At 34.3% G+C, this 20,455-nt stretch overlaps 2 protein-coding genes, 1 long non-coding RNA gene and 1 pseudogene across 3 annotated transcripts; 2 read left to right on the forward strand and 2 right to left on the reverse strand.

Annotated features, from left to right (window-relative positions):
- Positions 1 to 332: 332 nt before the first annotated feature.
- LOC133868830 (cysteine-rich receptor-like protein kinase 10) lies at positions 333 to 2,906 on the forward strand. The gene is made up of 3 exons (XM_062305848.1): positions 333 to 1,140; positions 1,535 to 1,681; positions 2,668 to 2,906. The coding sequence occupies exons 1-3, from the start codon at positions 333 to 335 to the stop codon at positions 2,904 to 2,906; spliced, it is 1,194 nt and encodes a 397-aa protein (XP_062161832.1).
- Positions 2,167 to 7,659, forward strand: LOC133869939 (cysteine-rich receptor-like protein kinase 10; annotated as a pseudogene).
- Positions 7,660 to 12,954: 5,295 nt separating this feature from the next.
- On the reverse strand, positions 12,955 to 15,260 carry LOC133869730 (cysteine-rich repeat secretory protein 38-like). Its single transcript, XM_062306808.1, has 2 exons — positions 14,400 to 15,260; positions 12,955 to 13,168 (listed from the first exon to the last, which is right to left on the reverse strand). Exons 1-2 carry the CDS (start codon positions 15,235 to 15,237, stop codon positions 13,086 to 13,088), a joined length of 921 nt encoding a protein of 306 aa, XP_062162792.1. The 5' UTR covers positions 15,238 to 15,260; the 3' UTR covers positions 12,955 to 13,085.
- A 1,305-nt stretch (positions 15,261 to 16,565) lies between these two features.
- On the reverse strand, positions 16,566 to 18,727 carry LOC133869823 (uncharacterized). Its single transcript, XR_009900552.1, has 4 exons — positions 18,479 to 18,727; positions 18,252 to 18,379; positions 18,094 to 18,159; positions 16,566 to 17,045 (listed from the first exon to the last, which is right to left on the reverse strand). It is a non-coding gene; the product is annotated as an uncharacterized LOC133869823 (long non-coding RNA).
- Between the last annotated feature and the right edge of the window lie 1,728 nt (positions 18,728 to 20,455).

Below are 20,455 nucleotides of genomic sequence, written 5' to 3' on the forward strand. Positions count from 1 at the left end.
TGCAAGTTCTTCCTTCGTTTTGGCCCCCCGCCAACGTAAATATTGTGGCTTTTTGAAGAATCGTAATTCGATTGTTTTAGGACTCGCCAACAAATTAAAACACCTTAGAATTAATGAAACTTAATTCAAAGCTTTCATGGCGAGGCAAGAGCATATATAAAATATTTGAATTTTACCGTTTAGATGACCCGGTCCTTATACATGGGTATTTACTTACTCAAGAGCCATGCATACACCCTTTAATTAAGCAGAATCATTGTTCATTTTTATGGGTTTTCATTCTTCACAAATTTTAATCTTCTTCTTTGTAAGGCTAATGCATGATCAAAACAATGGCCTGCAATGGCTTCTTGCTCTTCTTCTTTTCTGTCTTAGTCATGCAATATTTTCTTCTAATGGCCACTGCCCAACCCACCAACGCATATAATTATTGTAACTACACAGCAAATTACAGTTCCAACAGTGCATTCCCAGAAAATCTCAACACTTCCTTTTCTTACTTATACGCTAACGCGCAAAGCAACGGGTTTTACAATACCACCGCCGGCGAGAGTCCCGACAAGGTGTACATTCTATATCTATGCAGAGGAGACATCTCCCCCGGGTTATGCCAGATTTGCCTCATGGAAGCCAGAGAAGCCATAACGATGATTTGTCCAAATCAGGAAGAAGCTTTTATAATGTACGATGAGTGTATGTTACGGTACTCGAATCGATCTATATTCTCGGTTATGGAGAAATCTCCAGACGTCTGTTTCTTTAGCCACTACAGCATTAATACAGACCCAGATCAATTTAGTGCAACTTTGGCGGGTTTGATGGATGACCTTGTTATGAAGGCTAATTCTTCTAGCAATTTGTTTGCTACTGGAGATGTCAATTATACATACTATAGCAAGATATATGGTCTGGTTCAGTGTACCCCGGACATTACTCCAGTTGATTGCAGCACTTGCTTACATTTGTCTGTTGAAGAAATGCTTCATTCCTTTGATGGGCAGCGAGGAGGAAGAGTTATCAGGCCAAGCTGCAATATTAGGTACGAAATATACAATTTTTACAATTCCAGGGATGCTACACCAGCTCCATCTCCTCCAGCAGCTTCATTGCCATCGCCACCAGTCTTGCCAAACATCAGAGGTAAGCTTAATTATTATGGCTTTGAAGAATATCTAATTTTATATATTTATATATACATATAATCGTTTCTTTTAAAAATTGGCATTAATTATTTTTAAAATCGTTTAAAATAGGTCTAACAGATACCTAAAGAAGGCCAAAAATATAAAATAGGCCCAAAAAGGCCCATTGCCTGCAGGTAACGAATAATAACCATATTCAATAATCGTACAAATGCAGTTAGTAAAAATAAAATACGGATATCTAAAAATAATATCTACATTTTGTGGATACAGCTGTAAATATTAAAATAACCGCATTCACATGTACATTCTACTTGTACGTAAGGCTTTTAATGTTACTATGACATGCATGCATATTCTTACATGTACATGAAACATGTTTTTATGCGCAGAGAAAAGGAGGCTGTCTTCAAAGGCAATTATCGCCATACATATAATCGTTCCACTAGTTATCGTGGTAGTGCTTTTATCCAGTTTGTGCTACCCTTACCGAAGTTGGAAAGCTAAGAAGAAGCACAATGCTAGAAAGAAGGAAATAGGTTGGAAACAAAGAAAAAAAATCTTGTTTTATCATTTAATAATTCAACTGCCATTTATTATCATTCATCCAAAAAATAAAATAAAAATCAACCAATTTCTTATTTGCTCGTGTCTGAAATTTTTTCTTCAAAAGTAACATCTATATGAACTTGTTTCCTTTATGATCTAATACATGGCCATTTCCAAGATCAGAAAGCCCCATTTTCATAACTAAGAACATTTTTAATTCTTTTCGTTTGAATTTATCTCTCTAGAAGTATTGCCATTTCAAGGTTTTCTGTGTTTAGTTGGGGAGCATGATATTACAACTTCACAATCCTTCGAATTTTATTTGACTACAATTGAAGCTGCCACAAAAAACTTTTCTGCCAAAAACAAGATTGGTGAGGGTGGATTTGGAGGCGTACGTGTACAAGGTGAGGAGTTGTTATTAATTATTCTGACTTTTTAAAGTTCATTCATAAGGAACCCACATTCATTTACAGATATTGAAGTTGAGAATCTAGAATTCATAAAAAAGAAACTGCTATTACAACTGCTTATGGCATACAACATATATATAGGGTACACTTTCTAATGGACAAGAAATAGCTGTGAAGAGACTATCAAGAAGCCGTGGGCAAGGTGTGGAAGAATTTAAAAATGAGGTTTTGTTGCTGGCCAAGCTTCAACATAAAAATCTTGTCAGACTATTAGGATTTTGCTTGGAAGGGAAAGAGGCAATACTCGTCTACGAATTTATGCACAACAAAAGTCTTGACCACTTTCTATTTGGTTAGGCTCCTCATCTTGTATATTATGATATTAAGAAAAATTGCAGGTGCATCGATCTTTTTCATCTTGTCCTTCAATGAATGCACAATTTTCCTGAAATTAATAAAGTGTCTATTTTTTTGGTGTCGTGATTTTGTATCTTCATATTATATCTCAACCAATTCATTCTAAGATATTTATCATCTGAATTGATGCACATATGTACATACAGATCCTGTAAAACAAGAAGAGTTAAATTGGTCGAGACGCTATAAGATCATAAGAGGGATTGCTCATGGACTTTTATATCTTCATGAAGATTCTCAACTCAAAATTATACATTGTGATCTGAAAGCTAGTAATGTTTTGTTGGATAAGGACATGAATTCAAAGATTTCAGATTTTGGTTTGGCACGGATTTTCACAGTGGATCAAAGTCTAGGATGTACCAGCAGAATCCGAGGCACATAGTAAGTTTTGGAGCCCAAATTTCTGTTTTCACAACTCAAAGGAACTCATCATCATTTTTGTGTCATCAAAATCATTTTAATTAAAAATAAGTAAATTAAATCATTTAATTAATATTTCAACATCTATTTTTTCTATAGTACTACATCACATTTTGATCCTTGTAGGTTCTTATTCTAATTGTACCGAATTTTAGTGGTTACATGTCTCCAGAATATGCAATGCATGGATAATTCTCCGTTAAAACCGACGTGTTTAGTTTTGGCATCCTGATACTTGAGATTATAAGCGGCAAAAGGAACAATTTTACGTTTCAATCAGACTATGCTGAGAACCTTCTGAGCTACGTAAGTACACCACCATGCATGAAATTTGGTTGCTTTTCTATGTGAAAGAAGGTGGAAAAATAGCATACAGATTATCTTGAGTATTAATTATTAAATCAAAATAAAACCATTAATGTTGCAGGCTTGGAGCCAGTGGAAGGAGGGGATACCACTGGAATTATTGGATCCAACTTTAGCAGATTGTTATTCAAGAGACGAAGTCGATAGATGCATCCATATTGCGTTATTATGCGTCCAGGAAGATCCGGATGAACGGCCCACGATGGCTCGAGTAGTACTCATGCTCAACACTTTCAATATTACTCTACCACGGCCGCGATCACCAACTTTTTCTTTGCCCCGAAGAACAAATCAATCTACAAGCAAGTCAACCGAATGGTCTGTTGTGACAGGATCTACAAACTGCGATTCCAATATCATTGGGTTTGAGAAATCATAACCAAATTGTAACCAAACATGCGACAGAGGAACGAGTTGATTTATCTACATGCTCTTTCGGCCATATGAGCGGAAGCCATCGCTCATCTAGTGAGGGGCAGTAGCCCTTCCCTAAGGCATTTAGATCCTCTCCCGTTTAAAAGAATTGGAAATCATCTTTACCCTTGCCTGAGAGGCCTTGATAAATAATGAGAAAAAAATGACCTAATTATATTTCTTAAGTTTCTTTTTTTCTTCCTCGACTCCTTGGTGATCAAAGGGTCATTTCCAATTGGTACCTTTTGAAATGGTTCCAAAATTGCACAATATATTCCCTCAAAATATTCTGAGGGAAGTCACTTGTTAGGAAAATAACCTTATAAGAGCGTTTTTCATCCAATAGGAAGAAGGTTGACCCTGTCGAATAGAATTATGAACATCACAGAGTTCCTATGCTTGGATAATAGAATTTCCTCAAGTCTGCAAATTCTGGTCAATCCCATTATCCCAGTGCAGTAGTTGATCACATCTATTCGCCATAAAAGCCTGCATCTTAAAAGCTCTTTGATCACAATCTTCCCGCTTTACAGACTAATAAAGAGAGACAATGACAATGACAATGGTTTCTTCAAGCTTCATTTTCTTCCTTTATCCTATTTTTATACACACTTTTACCCCCACTCTTGCTCAACCAGATTTTGTGCTGTATCACTGTTCAGATAGTGGTAACTACACCAGCAACAGTGCCTATAGGGCAAACCTCAATAGCCTCCTCACCTCCATCTCTCTTAGCACCCAAACAAATGACGAGTTTTACAATTTGTCCAAAGGCGTATACCCTGACAGAGTTTATGCTATTGCATTTTGTATAGGAGTTTCAAAACTAGACCACTGCCGTAGTTGTGTCAACGACACTACTCATAAGCTCTTAGAAATTTGCCCCAACCAGAAGGAGGCGATTGGATTCTACGACAATTGTAGCCTTCAATTCTCAAATAACTACCTATTTGGCATTATAAAAAGCAGACCAATGTTACTTGCTATCAGCCCTTCAGCCGTATGGCCATGGGAAATCAGAGGGTTCAGTCTGGCACTAAGCACCTTGTTAGATAGCCTAATAAGTCGAGCTGCATCAGACGATTCTCTTCGAAAGCTTGCAACAGGTAATGTGGCTGCCCCAGACAATGACACTATATATGCACTTGTGCAGTGTACGCCTGATTTGGACGAGCATGGATGCACCACTTGCCTACATCAAGCTGCGGGATACATTCCAACATGTTGTAGTGGAAAGAATTGAGGGCGATTTCTAACACCCAGCTGCATTATAAGGTATGAGACCTACAGTTTCTATGACCCTGCAGATAATGCACTACCAGCACCGGCACCACTGTTGCCGCTAGAGCCAACAATATCTACTCCTTCACCAGCAAAAGGTAGGGTACGCGTAATTACAAGTTAAGATAGGTACAACGCTTGATGCCTTATAAGATATTTATTCTTGAGACTTGAGTCTTTACAAAGAGATAATTAATGAGTTCAAACTCTAACCAGATATGTAGGTCAAACCCTGCCACTGCATATTTGTTGAATCATATCAATTTTTTGTGGAACAAAATTCAAATCAATTCCATTGACAGGCTTAAATACAATGCCAATAAAACTTCAGGTTTTGCTAGTTGGCTCTTTCGTTCTTACCCTCCAATGGAACATTGAAAAATGTAACCCACAGAACTGAAAATGCTTCATACGCTCTCAGTTTCTCGAATAAGTAGATCATATTGTTTAAAACTTAGATTCCATAAAAGAAGAAGAAGACATAAAAAGTTTCTACTCATATTTCTTATCTATTTTGTTGAAGTCTATTTTTTAAGTGTGCTTATAAGTTATAACTTGTAAGATTTCGGTTGAATTTTCTTTTTTTATTAAGATTTCACAAAAGGAAAAGAAAAACGCTAGCTTCACTCAGAATTCAATTTGGTGTGTCTTTTTCAATTTTTGTTTTTTTAAATAATATGGACAGCTTTGGACTCTATAGCACACTGCATTTTACACTGCTCTGTGCACAGAAAAGACCATGTTTTTGAAATAACCTAATTCTGGATTTTGTAGGAAGGCAGAGTAACCGAGCTCATACTGTCGTCCTCATTGTTGTTCCAATAGTAATTTGCCTGATCCTCATCATCAACATTTTCATCCTTTTAGGAGTGAGGAAGCCGAGGGAACAAGTCGAAGGTAATTTCTTACTGTTCTAAAATTCAGGGTCCTATGATGTGCTAAATGGACTTGCATGATAGTGATTCATGACATGCTACATCTATCTACAGAAATGTACTTATTCGTTTAAATTGAGATAATTTGTTCCCTTCATGAAGCAGATGGTGAAAGTTGTGAGGTGGAATCCTTGCAATTTAACTTCAACACAATAAGAGCAGCAACAGATCGATAACTTCTCCGACGCAAATAAGGTTGGAGAAGGTGGATTTGGGGTTGCTTATAGAGTAAGGAAACATTACCATATCAAAAGGACTATTAATTACCATCTGTAAATGTTGAGCCAATATCTCTGCATTCCTTGAAGGTTGTTTGAATTATTTCATTGTATTCTCTATGCTGATAAATCTACAGGGTAGGCTACTCAATGGACAAGATATAGCTGTCAAGAGATTGTCAATGAACTCCAAACAAGGAGATCTAGAATTCAAGAATGAGTTCCTATTGTTGGCCAAACTTCAGCATCGAAATTTAGTTAGGCTCCAAGGTTTCTGCTTGGAAGGAGATGAAAGACTTCTTACATATGAGTTTGTGCCTAACAAAAGCCTAGATTGCTTCATATTTGGTAAATTTTCATTCTGGCTTTCAATTTCAAGATTAAACTTGAAATAATTTATTTTAGTAAATACTGGAATGAATGATACTTAACTAAGTAATATATCCTTGTGTGACATTAGATCCAATCAAGTGTGAACAGTTGGATTGGGAAAAGCGTTACAGAATCATAGAAGGTACTGCTCGAGGACTTCTTTACCTTCATGAGGATTCTTGAGTGTGGATTATTCATCGTGATCTCAAAGTGAGCAACATCCTGCTAGATGAAGAAATGAACCCCAAAATTTCTGACTTAAGCATGGCAATGATGTTTATTCTGGATCAAACTCAAGGTCGTACGAGTAGAATTGTTAGAACCTAGTGAGTATATCCTACAAATAAGTGGAAGTCAAAATAATTTGAGCATTCATTTGAAAAGCTTTTGCTATCATTTAAATGAATATTATTTTAATCACCTTAATATGCCGTGGATACATGGTTCCAGAATATATAATAGATGGACACTTATCGTTCAAGTCAGTTGTCTTTAGTTTTGGTGTGTTGATTTTGGAGATTGTGAGTAGCCAGAAAAATAGTTGTTTCCATGATGGCGATAATGTAGAGTATCTTTCAAGCTATGTGAGTATGAATCTCAATGGATAAATTCTGGTTTTACTTGAAAAAATGCACATGAAATTGGAAAGTAATAGGAGTATAACTCTATTTCTTTAATTGTGCAGGCATGGAAAAATTAGATGGGGGGGACTGTATCAAATCTTATAGATCCCACATTAAGGGACAGTTCAACGACAAAAATATGGAGATGCATCCACATTGGATTACTTTGTCTTCAAGAAAGCGTGGGTAATAGACCAACCGCGGCTTCTGTAGTTTCCATGCTTACTAGTTACTCTCTCACTCTCCCTGTGCCCTCCCAACCGGCATTTTTTATGCATAGCACCATTAAAGCAAGCTCGTCATCACAACATGAGTCTAGATTAGGAGTAGTCCTAGCTGCATCAAATGAGACTTCAATTACTAGCTGAACTATATCTTCGCTAGGGTTTGAGGATAGCAGCAACATTTGTGGACAAAATCAAAATAGCTTGGTTCATGATTTTTTTTTTTTTTTAAAAAAAAAAATGGTTCTTTATACAAGAAACACATTGAATTGATTTACAATATATTGGCTTCAATGTCATAATTAATAAATGTATTTAATCTCTTTTGGATGACAAAAGAACTTATTCACAAAAAGCAAGAAAATACAAAACTACATGCTACTGCCTGCTAGAACCACACGGTTCACATAATATACAACCAAGCATTACAAGAGATCCAGAATCAAGGGCAATCCTGAACTACACAAGGAATTGCACACAAATTCTCATTTGCAGCAAAATCTCCAAATCTTCCTCATTTGGAGTACTAGAACCGGCAATTCGTATTCAGGTGTCGAATTTAGATCGTGTCGAGATATGGGTATAAGATTATATAGGTCAACTTTAACCCGACCTATTCAATTGACACTACTAAAAAAAGGGATTTCTGAACGGTTTAAATCCGTCCAGAAATCAGAGAAAAAAAAAAAAAAAAAAAAAAACCGTCTAGACCTTTTTCTGGACGGTTTAAAACCGTCCATGAAAATGGGTTGGGATTTAAACTTGATGACGGTTTTATAAAAATCGTCCGCAATTACGGATGGTTTTTTCCGAACCGTCTGTAAGAGTTTATGGATGGTTCGGGTCAAAACCGTCCGTAAGAAATTATGGACGGTTTTGGCATAAACCGTCCGTATCTAATTATGGACGGTTTGGGCCCAAACCGTCCGGAATTGCTTTTATCAAATACCAGAATATTTTTTTTTATTTTTTTAATATATAATTAAAATCCTAAAAAAATCCCTAATACAACAAAATTACAATTCCATTTCGAAAATCCTAAATTCAAATCCAAAGTCAATACAAATTCAAATTCAAATTCAAATCCAAATCTATTTCCAAATTCGAACTATTCACAACAACAGTCTAATAGCTTACATATCTCAAAAATTCATGCATACGTATTACAGAATTCCAATATAAATACATACTTAAAATCCAAAAAACATAAAACCTATATTCCATGCACCATTATAATCATTAATGCATGCAAGCCGACCCAGAGGAGAATCTGATTTACGACCTTGTGTGCATTGATTGCTTCAACCATCTTATTCATTTATGCTTTTATGTGTTTGCTGCAATAGGTATACAAATCCCAAATTGTTGGGTATACAAATCCCAAATTGTTGGCTACGATTAACATGTTGCAAGGTGAAAACTAAACACAAGTAATGATTATAATATAACTGCCTAGATTAACATTCCTCTTCAACCATAAATTACCATAATGGCATAACCATAATACAACTTATAATATGTAACTAATTAGAAAACAATTTTTGCAAATCTCCCTGTAACATTCCTCTTCTTACAGGGGCACACAATGACCCATTTTCTATTCTCATGTTCACGTGCAAATTTCACAAACGCCATAACCCAGCGAATATACTCTCACGAACTTCGCGGCAATTTCATCCAACTCTTGTCCATCTTTCTAACTACATCACATAATAGTCCAAATATTTCGAGATAAGATACCTCAAGATCAGAAAAATTCAAGATATATCTAAGATATATCACCCATATATATATCTAACTTATTAACTCCTAAGAGCAAAAAAATTCAAGATAGTTGATATAAGTATAAGATTATCAACTGCTTAGTTGGTAATTTGAACAACATCAAGTGAATACAGGCCAACTCATATTTCTTTCATACACAGAGAGAACTAAAATAGAATTATAAAATTTAAAAGTCTCTCAGAAGTCCTAATACAAGCATGAGTCTATAATGATTATATAAATATATATATATATATATATATGGGTGGACTAGTTTGCAAAACCAATCATGAATTAGAATAATGATTTTAGCTGTTAATTATTTGGAATTATGATCGATCATATGCATGCAGGTAAGATGCATGTGTAGTTATTATATATATAATATAAACAATGCTGCAAATAATTAACGAAATGCCATGAAGACTAACATGGTCATTAATTATGTCGTAATTAATTCTGAAAGTGTTATTGAAAATCTATAGATATAGGAAGATGAAAGTAGATTAACCTTTTAAGGTAGAATTATAGAATATAACCTCGATTTTAAAGAAACTTTGAAGCTAGCAGTTCAGATTTTTAGTAGTTAAGCTATTGTTGTTTTGGTAAATTTTCCTTTTCACATTCTACATGGAGGGAAAAAAGAGTTAGTTCCTTTATTAAATTATATGAGTCACAATTATTCTTTATTATCTTTGCCTTTATTCCACACCCCCACATTTAAAAGCTTTATCCCTCTTTACATTTTTTGTTTTTATCTACGTTGTCTCTTCTCCTAGTAATTCGAGGACTGCTACTTTTCCTTTGTCGCTTTTCTCTCTTGATTTTCTTTTTTAAGTTTCACATAACTATATATCTTTTTTTGTTTAATTATACAAAATATATATATATATATATATATATATATATATATATATATATTACCATGTATATAATATATAGCTTCAGAAACTTCTTCTTCTTGTTGTTTTGGCGATTTTTAGATTTTAATCTAATATATATATAATTGAAATACTTATAAGGATAGATTTTACAAAGTGCCCTAAAATAAACTGATCTGATTTTACTGCATTGTAGTGAATTTCTCTCTTTTGTTTTTGGTTTTTTAGTGCTATTTTTCCATATCTAGCTTTTTCTTTCTTTCTTTCTTAAATCTTAATCTTCTTGAGATTAAGAAAGATTTAAAAAAAAAAAAAAAAAAAAAAAAAAAAAAAAAAAACAAAGATTTAAAGTTAAAGATAGTTGGGCACGCGCGCATTCAATTGTTGGAAAATGACTGTCCAAGCATATTGGAAAGAAAGATTTCACAAAAAAAAAAAAAAAAAAAAACTAAAAAACAAATATATATCAATCCAACTTCTTGGTTTCTTTCAGAAAGATATTTACCCATCATTCTATTAAGCCTCACTGAGAGTACTTTAGAGTTCTATGAAAAAATATTTGGTTCTTTGAAAGACTTTGTGCCCTTAATTATATGATATCCTCTCATGTTGTTGTTTTACAGAGAATACCAAATTAGTTTAGAAGTAAAGTGTCATAGGTATATTAGTAGTGGGCCTAGTGTTATGGGTATAATCATAATAATCATAATAATAACCATATATATATATTTTTTTCAGCTTATCTTTTAAATATAATCATAATAATATCCGCACTTTGTGGGCAAAGTGCTTAAAGGGATAGGTAGTGTCATAGGTATATTAGTAGTGGACCTAGTGTTATGGGTATAATAGTATTGGGCATTTACCTTAGTAGTATAATGGGCCTTTGGCCTTATTAGTTTAGTAAGCTTTTAAGTGGATCTATATAAACAAGACCAGTAAATTGTTTTAGTCATTCAAGTTGTAATCCAGTCTTAAGACTAAAATGGAGGGTTAGCACCTCAAAATGTTCCTGGAGGCAAGGCACCTCGAATGTCTATTTTCAATATAATTTTCCTTTACTAGTTTTTTCACTGTTCTTTATAATTTCTTTCACATTCTCCATTTCTATTCAATTCCATTTACATTTCTGAAATACAAACCCTAGAATTTCCTATCAACCAGAAAACCTGTTACAAAATGAAGCCATACAACACATGGCAGAATCTTTCAGCAATATGTGGGGATATATATATAATGGCTTAACCAGTAGAGGGGAATGCCTTAGACCCAAGCCGGCCTGGAAAGGCCCATATGTTTTTTGAAAGGTGTGTTTAGACAGCAAGGTGTGTTTCTAATTTAAGGAGGCTGGAAACATAATGGCTTCACCATTACTATTAAAAGTACTCTTCTATGATGTACAGCCCATGCAAGGCTCGTTTTTGGAAGTCCTATTGAGTTTGCAAATCTTTAAGAGTGATAGCTTAATCACCTTTTGAGAAACTGAAGGAAAAGGACGAGGATATTCTCCACACTTTAGACAGATATTATACTGGTTGCTTAAAAAATGTCATTGTTCTAAAGCAAATCAACCTCAATGATGGAACCCGTCCAGATGTATTAATCAAATTCGAATTTTGGGTTGGAAAGGGTTTTCTAGCTTCTTATTGTAAAAGGCTCACAGGAACCATCATTTGCCTTGCATTTCACTTAAAGCTAGGGTTTGAGCTAGGGAACTAATTAAAGAAAATGAGATTAATCTAAGGATAAATACACATGCTTATCAGTTTTACCATAAATACAGAAAATGAGATTAATCACATGAGCACAAAAAAAAAAAAAAAGCCAAAAAATTGAAGCACTAATTACCCATACACCGGGCGTCGGGGGTGGGCTCCCGGGGCTGCTAGCTGTCGAGAGAGTCGGTCGGTTGATCCTGAGCTAGCTAGAGAGAGAGAGTGCCGGCCGGACTGAGTGAGAGAGGGTGCCGGAGATTGGGTTGGTAGGCGGCGCTCGGCCGGATGAGAGAGATAGTGAGATCCTGAGAGTGAGAGAGAGAGAGAGAGAGAGAGAGAGAGAGAGTGAGTGAGTGAGTGAGTGAGTGAGAGAGCTAGGTAGCAGGGGGTCGGCCGATTGATCGAGCTAGGGATGAACTACGGTCCTTTTAGTTTTAGAATTAGGGTTACAGACGGTTGTTAAAAAATCGTCTGGAATTTTCTAATTCCAGACGGTTTATTAATAACCGTCGATGTATATACAAACGGTTGGTAAAAAACCGTCCGGAATTTTCCGGAATTAGAAAATTCCAGACGGTTTTTTAACAACCGTCTATATATTTGTAGACGGTTATATACAAACCGTCTGTAATTTCTAATTATAGACGATTAGTTTATAACCCTCTATATATTTATAGACGGTTTAAAATAAAACCGTCGGTATTTTTAGTGTCGGTTTGAAAAAACCAACACAAATTTTTTTCTTAATGGTTTGAAAAAAAAACGTCTATAATTATTTTTTTATAGACGGTTTAAAAAACCGTCTATAAAAAAACCGTCCAAAGATCCCATTTTTTTGGTAATGTGAACGGGTCAAACCCCTTAATCCTAACTCACTATTGTCATGTTAGATTCATGTCAGATTCACAAGTCTTGTCAAAAATTATTGGCCTTAATGTAAAGGTATTCACAACTCCTAAAGGATAACTGCAGCTACAGGTTTGAAAATAGATTCTTGATCCCCCTAGGTAATTGTAGAAATCCTTGTACTCATTCCACACCAGATAATAGATGATAGATGTGGGCTTCCCATTCCATTTTCAGTAACATTGGTATCGGCCCATCCATTAACTTGGAGACCTTTACGGGCTTATTTTAGACTTGAATCAAAATACAACTATACAAGCACCATTCAACTTGTTGGGCTTTTCTGCGTGAAATTTACGTAATTTGCACTAATAATATTGATGAATAAAATCTTAGCTCATAAATTGTTCATTAATTCTCCAAAATATCACACGGGGATTTATAATTATCACTCTAAACAGATTGGATGGATTAGTTCGAGTAATCCAATTTGGAAGAGACATTAGCCCAGAAGGAATGGCACCACAGACACAACGATTGGAGCAACAATGGCGACTATCGTTACTTTTAAGATTTTGCTTCCACCTGCACAAATAATATCAAGGCTCAGTTAGATGCTGAACAGTAATTACAATCATCTACAAGGACCCTGCTTTCAAAAAGTTATTGTCATTCACGATCTTAAGTTACGTTTAGTACGTACGCGGAATAACTATTCCCGATCGGTCTATTAAACAAAATAAATAACTTTTATTATAAATAGAAGAATGTAGAATAGAATAACCTGGCCTTAATGGTAGAGTATATGATAAGCATATAACACTTGAAACAGTCATTTTCTCATGACAATGAGGATGTTTATTCCAAAGTTATTTTAGTACACATTTTATTAATGCTATTAAAAAAACATGTAAAATGTAAATACTATTAAAACATGTGTTAATTTTTTACATGCCAAAAAATACATGTCAATTTTATTTGTGAGGTATATAAAATTTCTTAAAAACCGATCGGTAGGAAATTTGTCTTACATTTATATATTAGTCATTTCACTCATTTCAGACAACAAACAGGGCAATATAACTGTTGAGTTGTTTTTGATGCCTTATTTTGACCGACGAAGTAGGTACAGGGGTTTGTTGTATTGCATCCAAATTATGGCTTATTTCTATTAAAAAAAATAAAAAAATTATGGCTTATTTTGACGAAAAGGGACATAATTAAAACAAATATTTTAAATTTAAAAGATGACTACAACAATTTAAAATTTGAAAAAATAAATTTATATATAGGATAAGAAAAATATTATTTTGACTAATAATAAATTAAAAAAAAAATGAAAAGATGTGAGATTGAGATGGGTGCTCCATTGGGGAAGTAGCACCTAACTGAGTCTCAAACTCGATACCTCAAGGGATGATATTCCTAAAAGCCGCAAGCCTCAACCACTAGGCCACGCCCTTGGGATTAATCTTACATTTATTTATATTTGTTATTTTATTTGAAGTACTGTCAAGTCATATAATGCGAACTGAGAAATGATTTTTGCACATTTCTTATATATTTTTTTGTACATCACTTTTTTAAATCAACAATTAAATTTATAAGACTCACAAGAATCTACGTATGAGTTTTATATATTCAATGATTGATTTCGAAAAATAATATACAAAAAATATATTTAAAAGATGTGCATGTAACGTGTCGCACATGCAATCTTAGAGAAAAGAGAACGAAAAAAACTAATCCGGGCCCAATTGTTCAAGTGTGAACAACTGCATCTTATAACAATAGCATAATGGCAAGAGTACCGTACCTTTTGTTGTATTCGTGTTGGTCAATGGTGGCGGAGGAGATACTGGTGGAGATACTGGTGGTGCTACTGGAGACGATGGGGGTGACGTAGCCGCTGTCGAGTTATAGAACTGGTAGACATCAAATATCGTACTACAGCTGGGACTAATGACTCTCCCACCTTGCTTCCCATCACAACAGTTTGGAATATCTTGGAAAGCCCCAGCTAAACAATTGTTGCATTCTAGCTCAGACAAATCAGGCGTGCACTGCACAAGTGCATATAATGTTTGAAAGTTTGGTGCCGTTGCGTTTCCTGCTGCAAACTTACGAAGAGAACCACCTGCTACAGCTTCACTTCTTAGGCTTTCCAACAATTTCCTAAGATCATCTTTGAATTGATCGTAATTTGCCGATACGTTGTTCGTGTTCCACATATAGAAACTTGGACTATTTTCCTCCACGCCCAAAATGGAGCGATTTGAGTATCGTAACATACAGTGGTCGAACCATCCAATTGCCTCCTTCTGATTGGGGCAGTGCTGCTTGAGAAGAGACGTAGATATATTGAGGCAACCACGGCAATCATCTGGGTTAACATCTCCTCTGCAAAGTCCAATTGCAGATACTTGGTCAGAGTTTTGGCCATAAGAGGAATTGTAGAAGCCATAGTCAATTTCTGTGTTGGAGGAGAAGGAGGAGAGGAGGTGGTTGAGGTTTCTCTCATAGGTACTGTTAGCGGTGTAGTTTCCATTGTCGTTTAAACAGAAATGATAAAGGAAGTCCGCCGTCTGCGCTACTGCTTGAGCAGTGAGTAAGAAGATGGCAGAGAGGAAGAAAAGTAATCTAGAGGAAACCATAATTGCCTTGCGTTCCGTGAAATGAGCCTTTAAGATTATTTAAAAAGAAAATAATATTGGTGAAGATTATTGAATTGAAATATTCAACCTTTTCTTTTTTCCGATTATTGAATTGAAATATTCAACCTTTTCTTTTTTTCCTTCTCGATCTATTTCTAGAAAGTTGTCAGTAGTCTTTAAAGCTGTTGCTGCAATTTCAGAATAAAGTAAAAGAAGAGTTATGTTGGCGGCCTGATCAAACTTTTTAATTAGTAGTTGATTTTTGTTTTTTATGTTTATGTTTTTGGTGTTTTGACTGATATAAAGGTAAAAATAAGTTTGAATATTCTAGAAAAATTTAAGATAAGGGAAGTCAAATATTTTAAAAAAATTTATTTAAACTAGCGGTGAGAGATAATCTCTCACATCGAATTATTCAGGCCATGAGAGATAACTTTTCACGCATGACTAACCTCCATCCCATAGATCGCCTATGACAGCAGATTTGAATAAAAAAAAATTCTTATTCAAAGTAAAAATACAACCAGCAAACAGCAACAGCGGCCAAAGAGGAGATGCATGGCACAACAAGGAAGTAGATGAACGGATGCATAACTGAGATGCCAAAATTGCTGATTTGGTCGAAGACACCTACAAACAAAAGAAAAAAACAGAATGGAAAGGGGATGGTAGCTAGGAGCGGGAAATAACTAGAAAATAAAAGGGAGAGGAGGAGGAAGTAGATCTGCTTTCTCCTCTTCTTAGATCTGTTTTCTTAGGAGTGAAGTCTAGAGCAGGCTTACCATTAATTGCAAACTTAAGATAATTAACTTTTCAAGAATTAGTGAAGTTAAAAAAAAAAAAAAAAAAAAAAAAAAAAAAAACCGATGAGTAAGCATTTCTCCTAAGTTCACGATTTGCTTATCCTTTAAACTCTAGTCAATCCGTTGGCAATTTAAAAATGTATATATTTAGGGGTGGGCAAATTATCCGCCTACTGACCGCTTATCGAATCGAACCGAACCGCCATCGACCGCCTATTGACTTTACCGACTAATTTCGGTTCGGTAGTCGGTATAAAATTTTATTCCGAAAGCCGGATCGGCAACCGAACCGAACTGCTTTCTATTCAGACCGATTAACCGAACCGACGTAAAACAAAACGACGTCGTTTTAGTAAGAACGAAACGTTTGATCGTTTCTTTTTTCTTTAAAAAAATCAAAACGATGTCGTTTCATTACCCATTTTAACCGAATGTTAATTAACCGATTTAACCGACCGCCTATTAATCACTTAACCGACCAAATTAACCGACTTAACCGCCAACCGAACCAACGTCCACCCCACATATATTCGTATACTTGCAATTTATGAGAAGATTAAGTGGACATAAATAATGTTTAATTAGCGTACATATAATAGTAAAAAATTATGGCACTTTCTTTTAGTCTACGTTTGTCCATTCAACGCAGCTAGCTGCATACTTTTATATTTCTCCATTAATTGATCCCCCAAGGTGTTTCGCATGCGTTGAATAATGAAAGCTAGTTTTCCAGTTGGTTGAGACAGAAGTGGTCGAGGAGAAGCCACGTACGACGCCGAAACGTCCTCGCCATTATCCATGGTCCATGCCCCAGTTATTAGAAATTAATTTAAATGACTTTCTTCGCGGGCCAAACACTCGACGTAGTTTTCCAGTACGCGTTTCCTATTATTGCGGTCAAGGGACGGGGTGCCGGTGGAATGTAAGAAAGTCAAAGTCGTCTGCCAAACACCAAAAGTACGTTATTTCAGATGTTGAACTAGCCTTCCTCCAATTTCGCCATGCCTGCAAGATAATTACATGGCAAGACATAATATCACTACCAATTTCATGTGCATTACCACTAGTGCCACAATTATTGGCAAAATGAAGATTTACCCAAACATAATTAAGCGTACTTACAAGCTAAGAAGATCTTCTAAATTTTTCCCTATACGGAAACAACTATTTTTTTGTTCAGACACCATCTCTAGAACTAATAGAGCGAAGTTAAAGACATCAAATTTTATTGAAAAGTGTCCATACATTGCATATTCTAGAACCATATATCCCCTGCATGAGGACATAGTAATAGCATTGTTATTTGAATGGCAATAGATATATTACAAATTTTTTAATTGGTTTTTTATGTTTAGCTACTTAAGAAAAACAAAATGAAAACCATTTAAAACAAGCCAAGTCAGTTGATTTGAAATTGATGTAAAGAATAAAATTACTCTTTGACAAATTCTCTTAATTGATTCTAGCTAGTTATAGGAGAATAAGACATTTGATAGGCTTTCTGTCTTCCAACAAAACATAAGTTACTCATATGACATATAATACAAAGCATGCAATCTAGTTGTTAATTTTGTATCGATTTTGTTAGGATACTTACTAAGTTCCAACGATTCTTCTTGTATTTCTATGAATTTGATCTAGCACAAACAATCTTGCCATGAATAATATGAAATTGAGAATCTTCGTGAAGATAAAGAAACCATCGAGCAATGCCTACTATGATTTCGTAACGCTTCTTCCAATCCAGATGCAAACATTTGATTGGATCTATGTATTCATTCAAGTTTATCAGTCTATTGAACAATAAAGAGATATCCAAGTGTGTTCAACAAGAAATTCAATCTAAAATAAAAACACATTACAAGTAGAATCCAACATTTAAGCAGAAGTATTTTAAACATACCAAAAAGGAAGTGATCGAGGTTTGCATTAGGCATGAGCTCATAGATGAGAAGCCTTTCATTTCCTTCCAAATAGAAACCTAAGAGCCTAACTAAATTATAGTGTTGAAGCTTAGCCATTAGCAAGACTTCATTCTTAAATTCTTGATTACCTTGTTCGGAAACAGTAGACAACATTTTCACAGCTATTTCTTGTCCATTTGAGAGCATACCCTAGCCTGAGAAAAGCATATTGGATATATTATATGTAACCCTTAAGAATCCAAAATTAAAGAATGATATATTATATAATTATATGATATCAAATTACCTTGTAAACAGCACCAAATCCACCTTGCCTAAGCTTATTTGCATCTGAAAAATTCTCTGCAGCAACTCTAATTGTAGCAAAGTCGAATTGCAATGATTCAGCACTAATTATTTCATCCACAGCTTCACCTGAGGAACAAGTTAATACATTTAAATTAGATATTGGCAAAATTTGTACCTTGAAAATCAATTTAATATTTTTTATATCCAATATTGCTTAGAACTTACTTATAAATTAAGTAGCATATATACTACTAATTGTCTGATTTGGTTTGTATTTATATTTTATAGAATCAAAATCCTTAGTATAAATAGGACAAGAAACCCATTTTTAACTTATTTTTAACTTTCTTCCTTCGCTTTTTCACTCTTAAATGGATACAGACACAGATGCAGATTACTAAGACCACAAAAACAACAACCGCCACAACTATAATGATAGTTCGAGATGAGTTACTCTTCTTCTCTGCAAAAGCCACAAATCCGTCTCAATAAATTAAGTATTCTGAATTTTATATTTATCATTATTTGTAAATAGTTTTACAAACTAAGAAACTGTGCAGGTGTGAAACCAACCCCACCTTGGTCCTAAAAGAAACCAAAGTAATGCTGAAGGCATGAATATATAATTAAAAAATAGCCAAGTTGTCGTGTGAATGACAACTCTTTCTTCTTTTTTTAGGTATTTGCTATGTTCTAATCAAGATGACACAATTCGGGGTTTGGTCATAAGTGTGAATATTGTAAAACCCATATGGTCAATTTAGGTGTTGGCTGGATGCATGGAGTATATATGTTGTGACGACCCATTTATTTATTTATTATTATTATTTTTATTTATTTTTTTATTTTTTAACAAAACGTAAAATGAGTCATCGCAGTGGCATAATTACGTGTCGCTCAGCCAACATAGGCACATGCCCCATAACATGCACCTGATATACAGAGTTACATCTACAGCGGAATAAATCATGATACCATCAAACATAGCGGAAAAGCATAACTATAAATAAACCTGTTATCTATACAAAAATGAGCCATAACACAAGTCTATCTGTTGAAGGCTTAACTACATATAACTATTACAAAAAAATGGCTTATACAAAATAATAAGTAACACATACGTCACAAGCCATATACAAAAGTACTCAAAATAAGGATATCATAATCCTATCCCACTACGACTGTCACTACAGGCTTCAATCGTAGTAACCCAAAAAATATGTTATCGGATCATCATCCGCCTCAAGAGTACTTGCAGCCTGAGAAAAAAAATAATTATCCCTAAATTTTTCCCTTTCAAGAACACGAGCTACGAACTTGGCTTTTTACATGCTTTTGGAGACTAATGAAAAATAAATAAATAAAAAATCACCTATACATGTCAAAGCTTACATTTTCAGGAAGTACCCGCGTGTGAGTTTACTGTCTCCAATGTAATAAGGCAAAGCGATTCACCTTTCTCTTTGCACTAAAAGACAAGCTTGCTGATTGTTGAATAATGAAAGGTCATTATGTTGGCCACCTTTCTCTTCTTACTTAATTTTAAGAAAAATGTTTGGTTGTACTTTTTTATTCTACTCTTATGTTCACATTTATTTATGTGGATCAATAATGTGAGAGATAGTAAAAAATGTGTATTAAAACTCTGATTTTTTTAACAATATTATTGATCTACATAGACAAGAGTATGATATAAGTGAAATAAGAGTATACAATTAAGCATTTCTCTAATTTCAAATGATAAGACATATTCATTAATCATTAGTTATTAAAGATCTACGATTCTAATAAATGCTTAGTGGACTCATAATTCATCTCAATTAAAAGCATAAAAAAAAAAATGTAAGATTAGTCCATGTAATTTACAATTAGTTCTTTGTAGTTACAATATTAAAATGAACTTCGAAATTTTTGGAGAATGCCAAAAGAAAAAAAAAAAATTCATTCCTTGCAGTCAAATTCCGCCAAAACACTTGACGGGTTTCGTTTGTGTGCCACTTCATCGCCAATAAATTGACGATAACTTTTAATAAAATATATAAAGCTAAAAATTTAAATAAATAAAAAACTAAAACTTATTTTTTTTTTAATAAAATAGAAAACCGCTTTCTATTTTTTTAAAGAAAACAATAATTATTTGTTTTTAATTTATTTAATTTTTTAGTTTTATATATTTTTCTTTGTTTATATATATTATATTTG

This window comes from Alnus glutinosa, chromosome 5 (genome assembly GCF_958979055.1).
Source record: "Alnus glutinosa chromosome 5, dhAlnGlut1.1, whole genome shotgun sequence".
Classification (NCBI taxonomy): domain Eukaryota; kingdom Viridiplantae; phylum Streptophyta; class Magnoliopsida; order Fagales; family Betulaceae; genus Alnus; species Alnus glutinosa.

Excerpts from the sequence above, each read along its gene's own strand:
- LOC133869730 (XM_062306808.1), bottom strand. The coding sequence starts at position 15,237 with ATGGTTTCCTCTAGATTACTTTTCTTCCTCTCTGCCATCTTCTTACTC. Across the intron at positions 13,169-14,399 it reads CAACACGAATACAACAAAAG|GTGGAAGCAAAATCTTAAAA; the intron begins GTACGGTACTCT and ends TTATTTGTGCAG.
- LOC133868830 (XM_062305848.1), top strand. The coding sequence starts at position 333 with ATGGCCTGCAATGGCTTCTTGCTCTTCTTCTTTTCTGTCTTAGTCATG. Across the intron at positions 1,141-1,534 it reads AGTCTTGCCAAACATCAGAG|AGAAAAGGAGGCTGTCTTCA; the intron begins GTAAGCTTAATT and ends TTTTATGCGCAG. Across the intron at positions 1,682-2,667 it reads TGCTAGAAAGAAGGAAATAG|ATCCTGTAAAACAAGAAGAG; the intron begins GTTGGAAACAAA and ends ATGTACATACAG.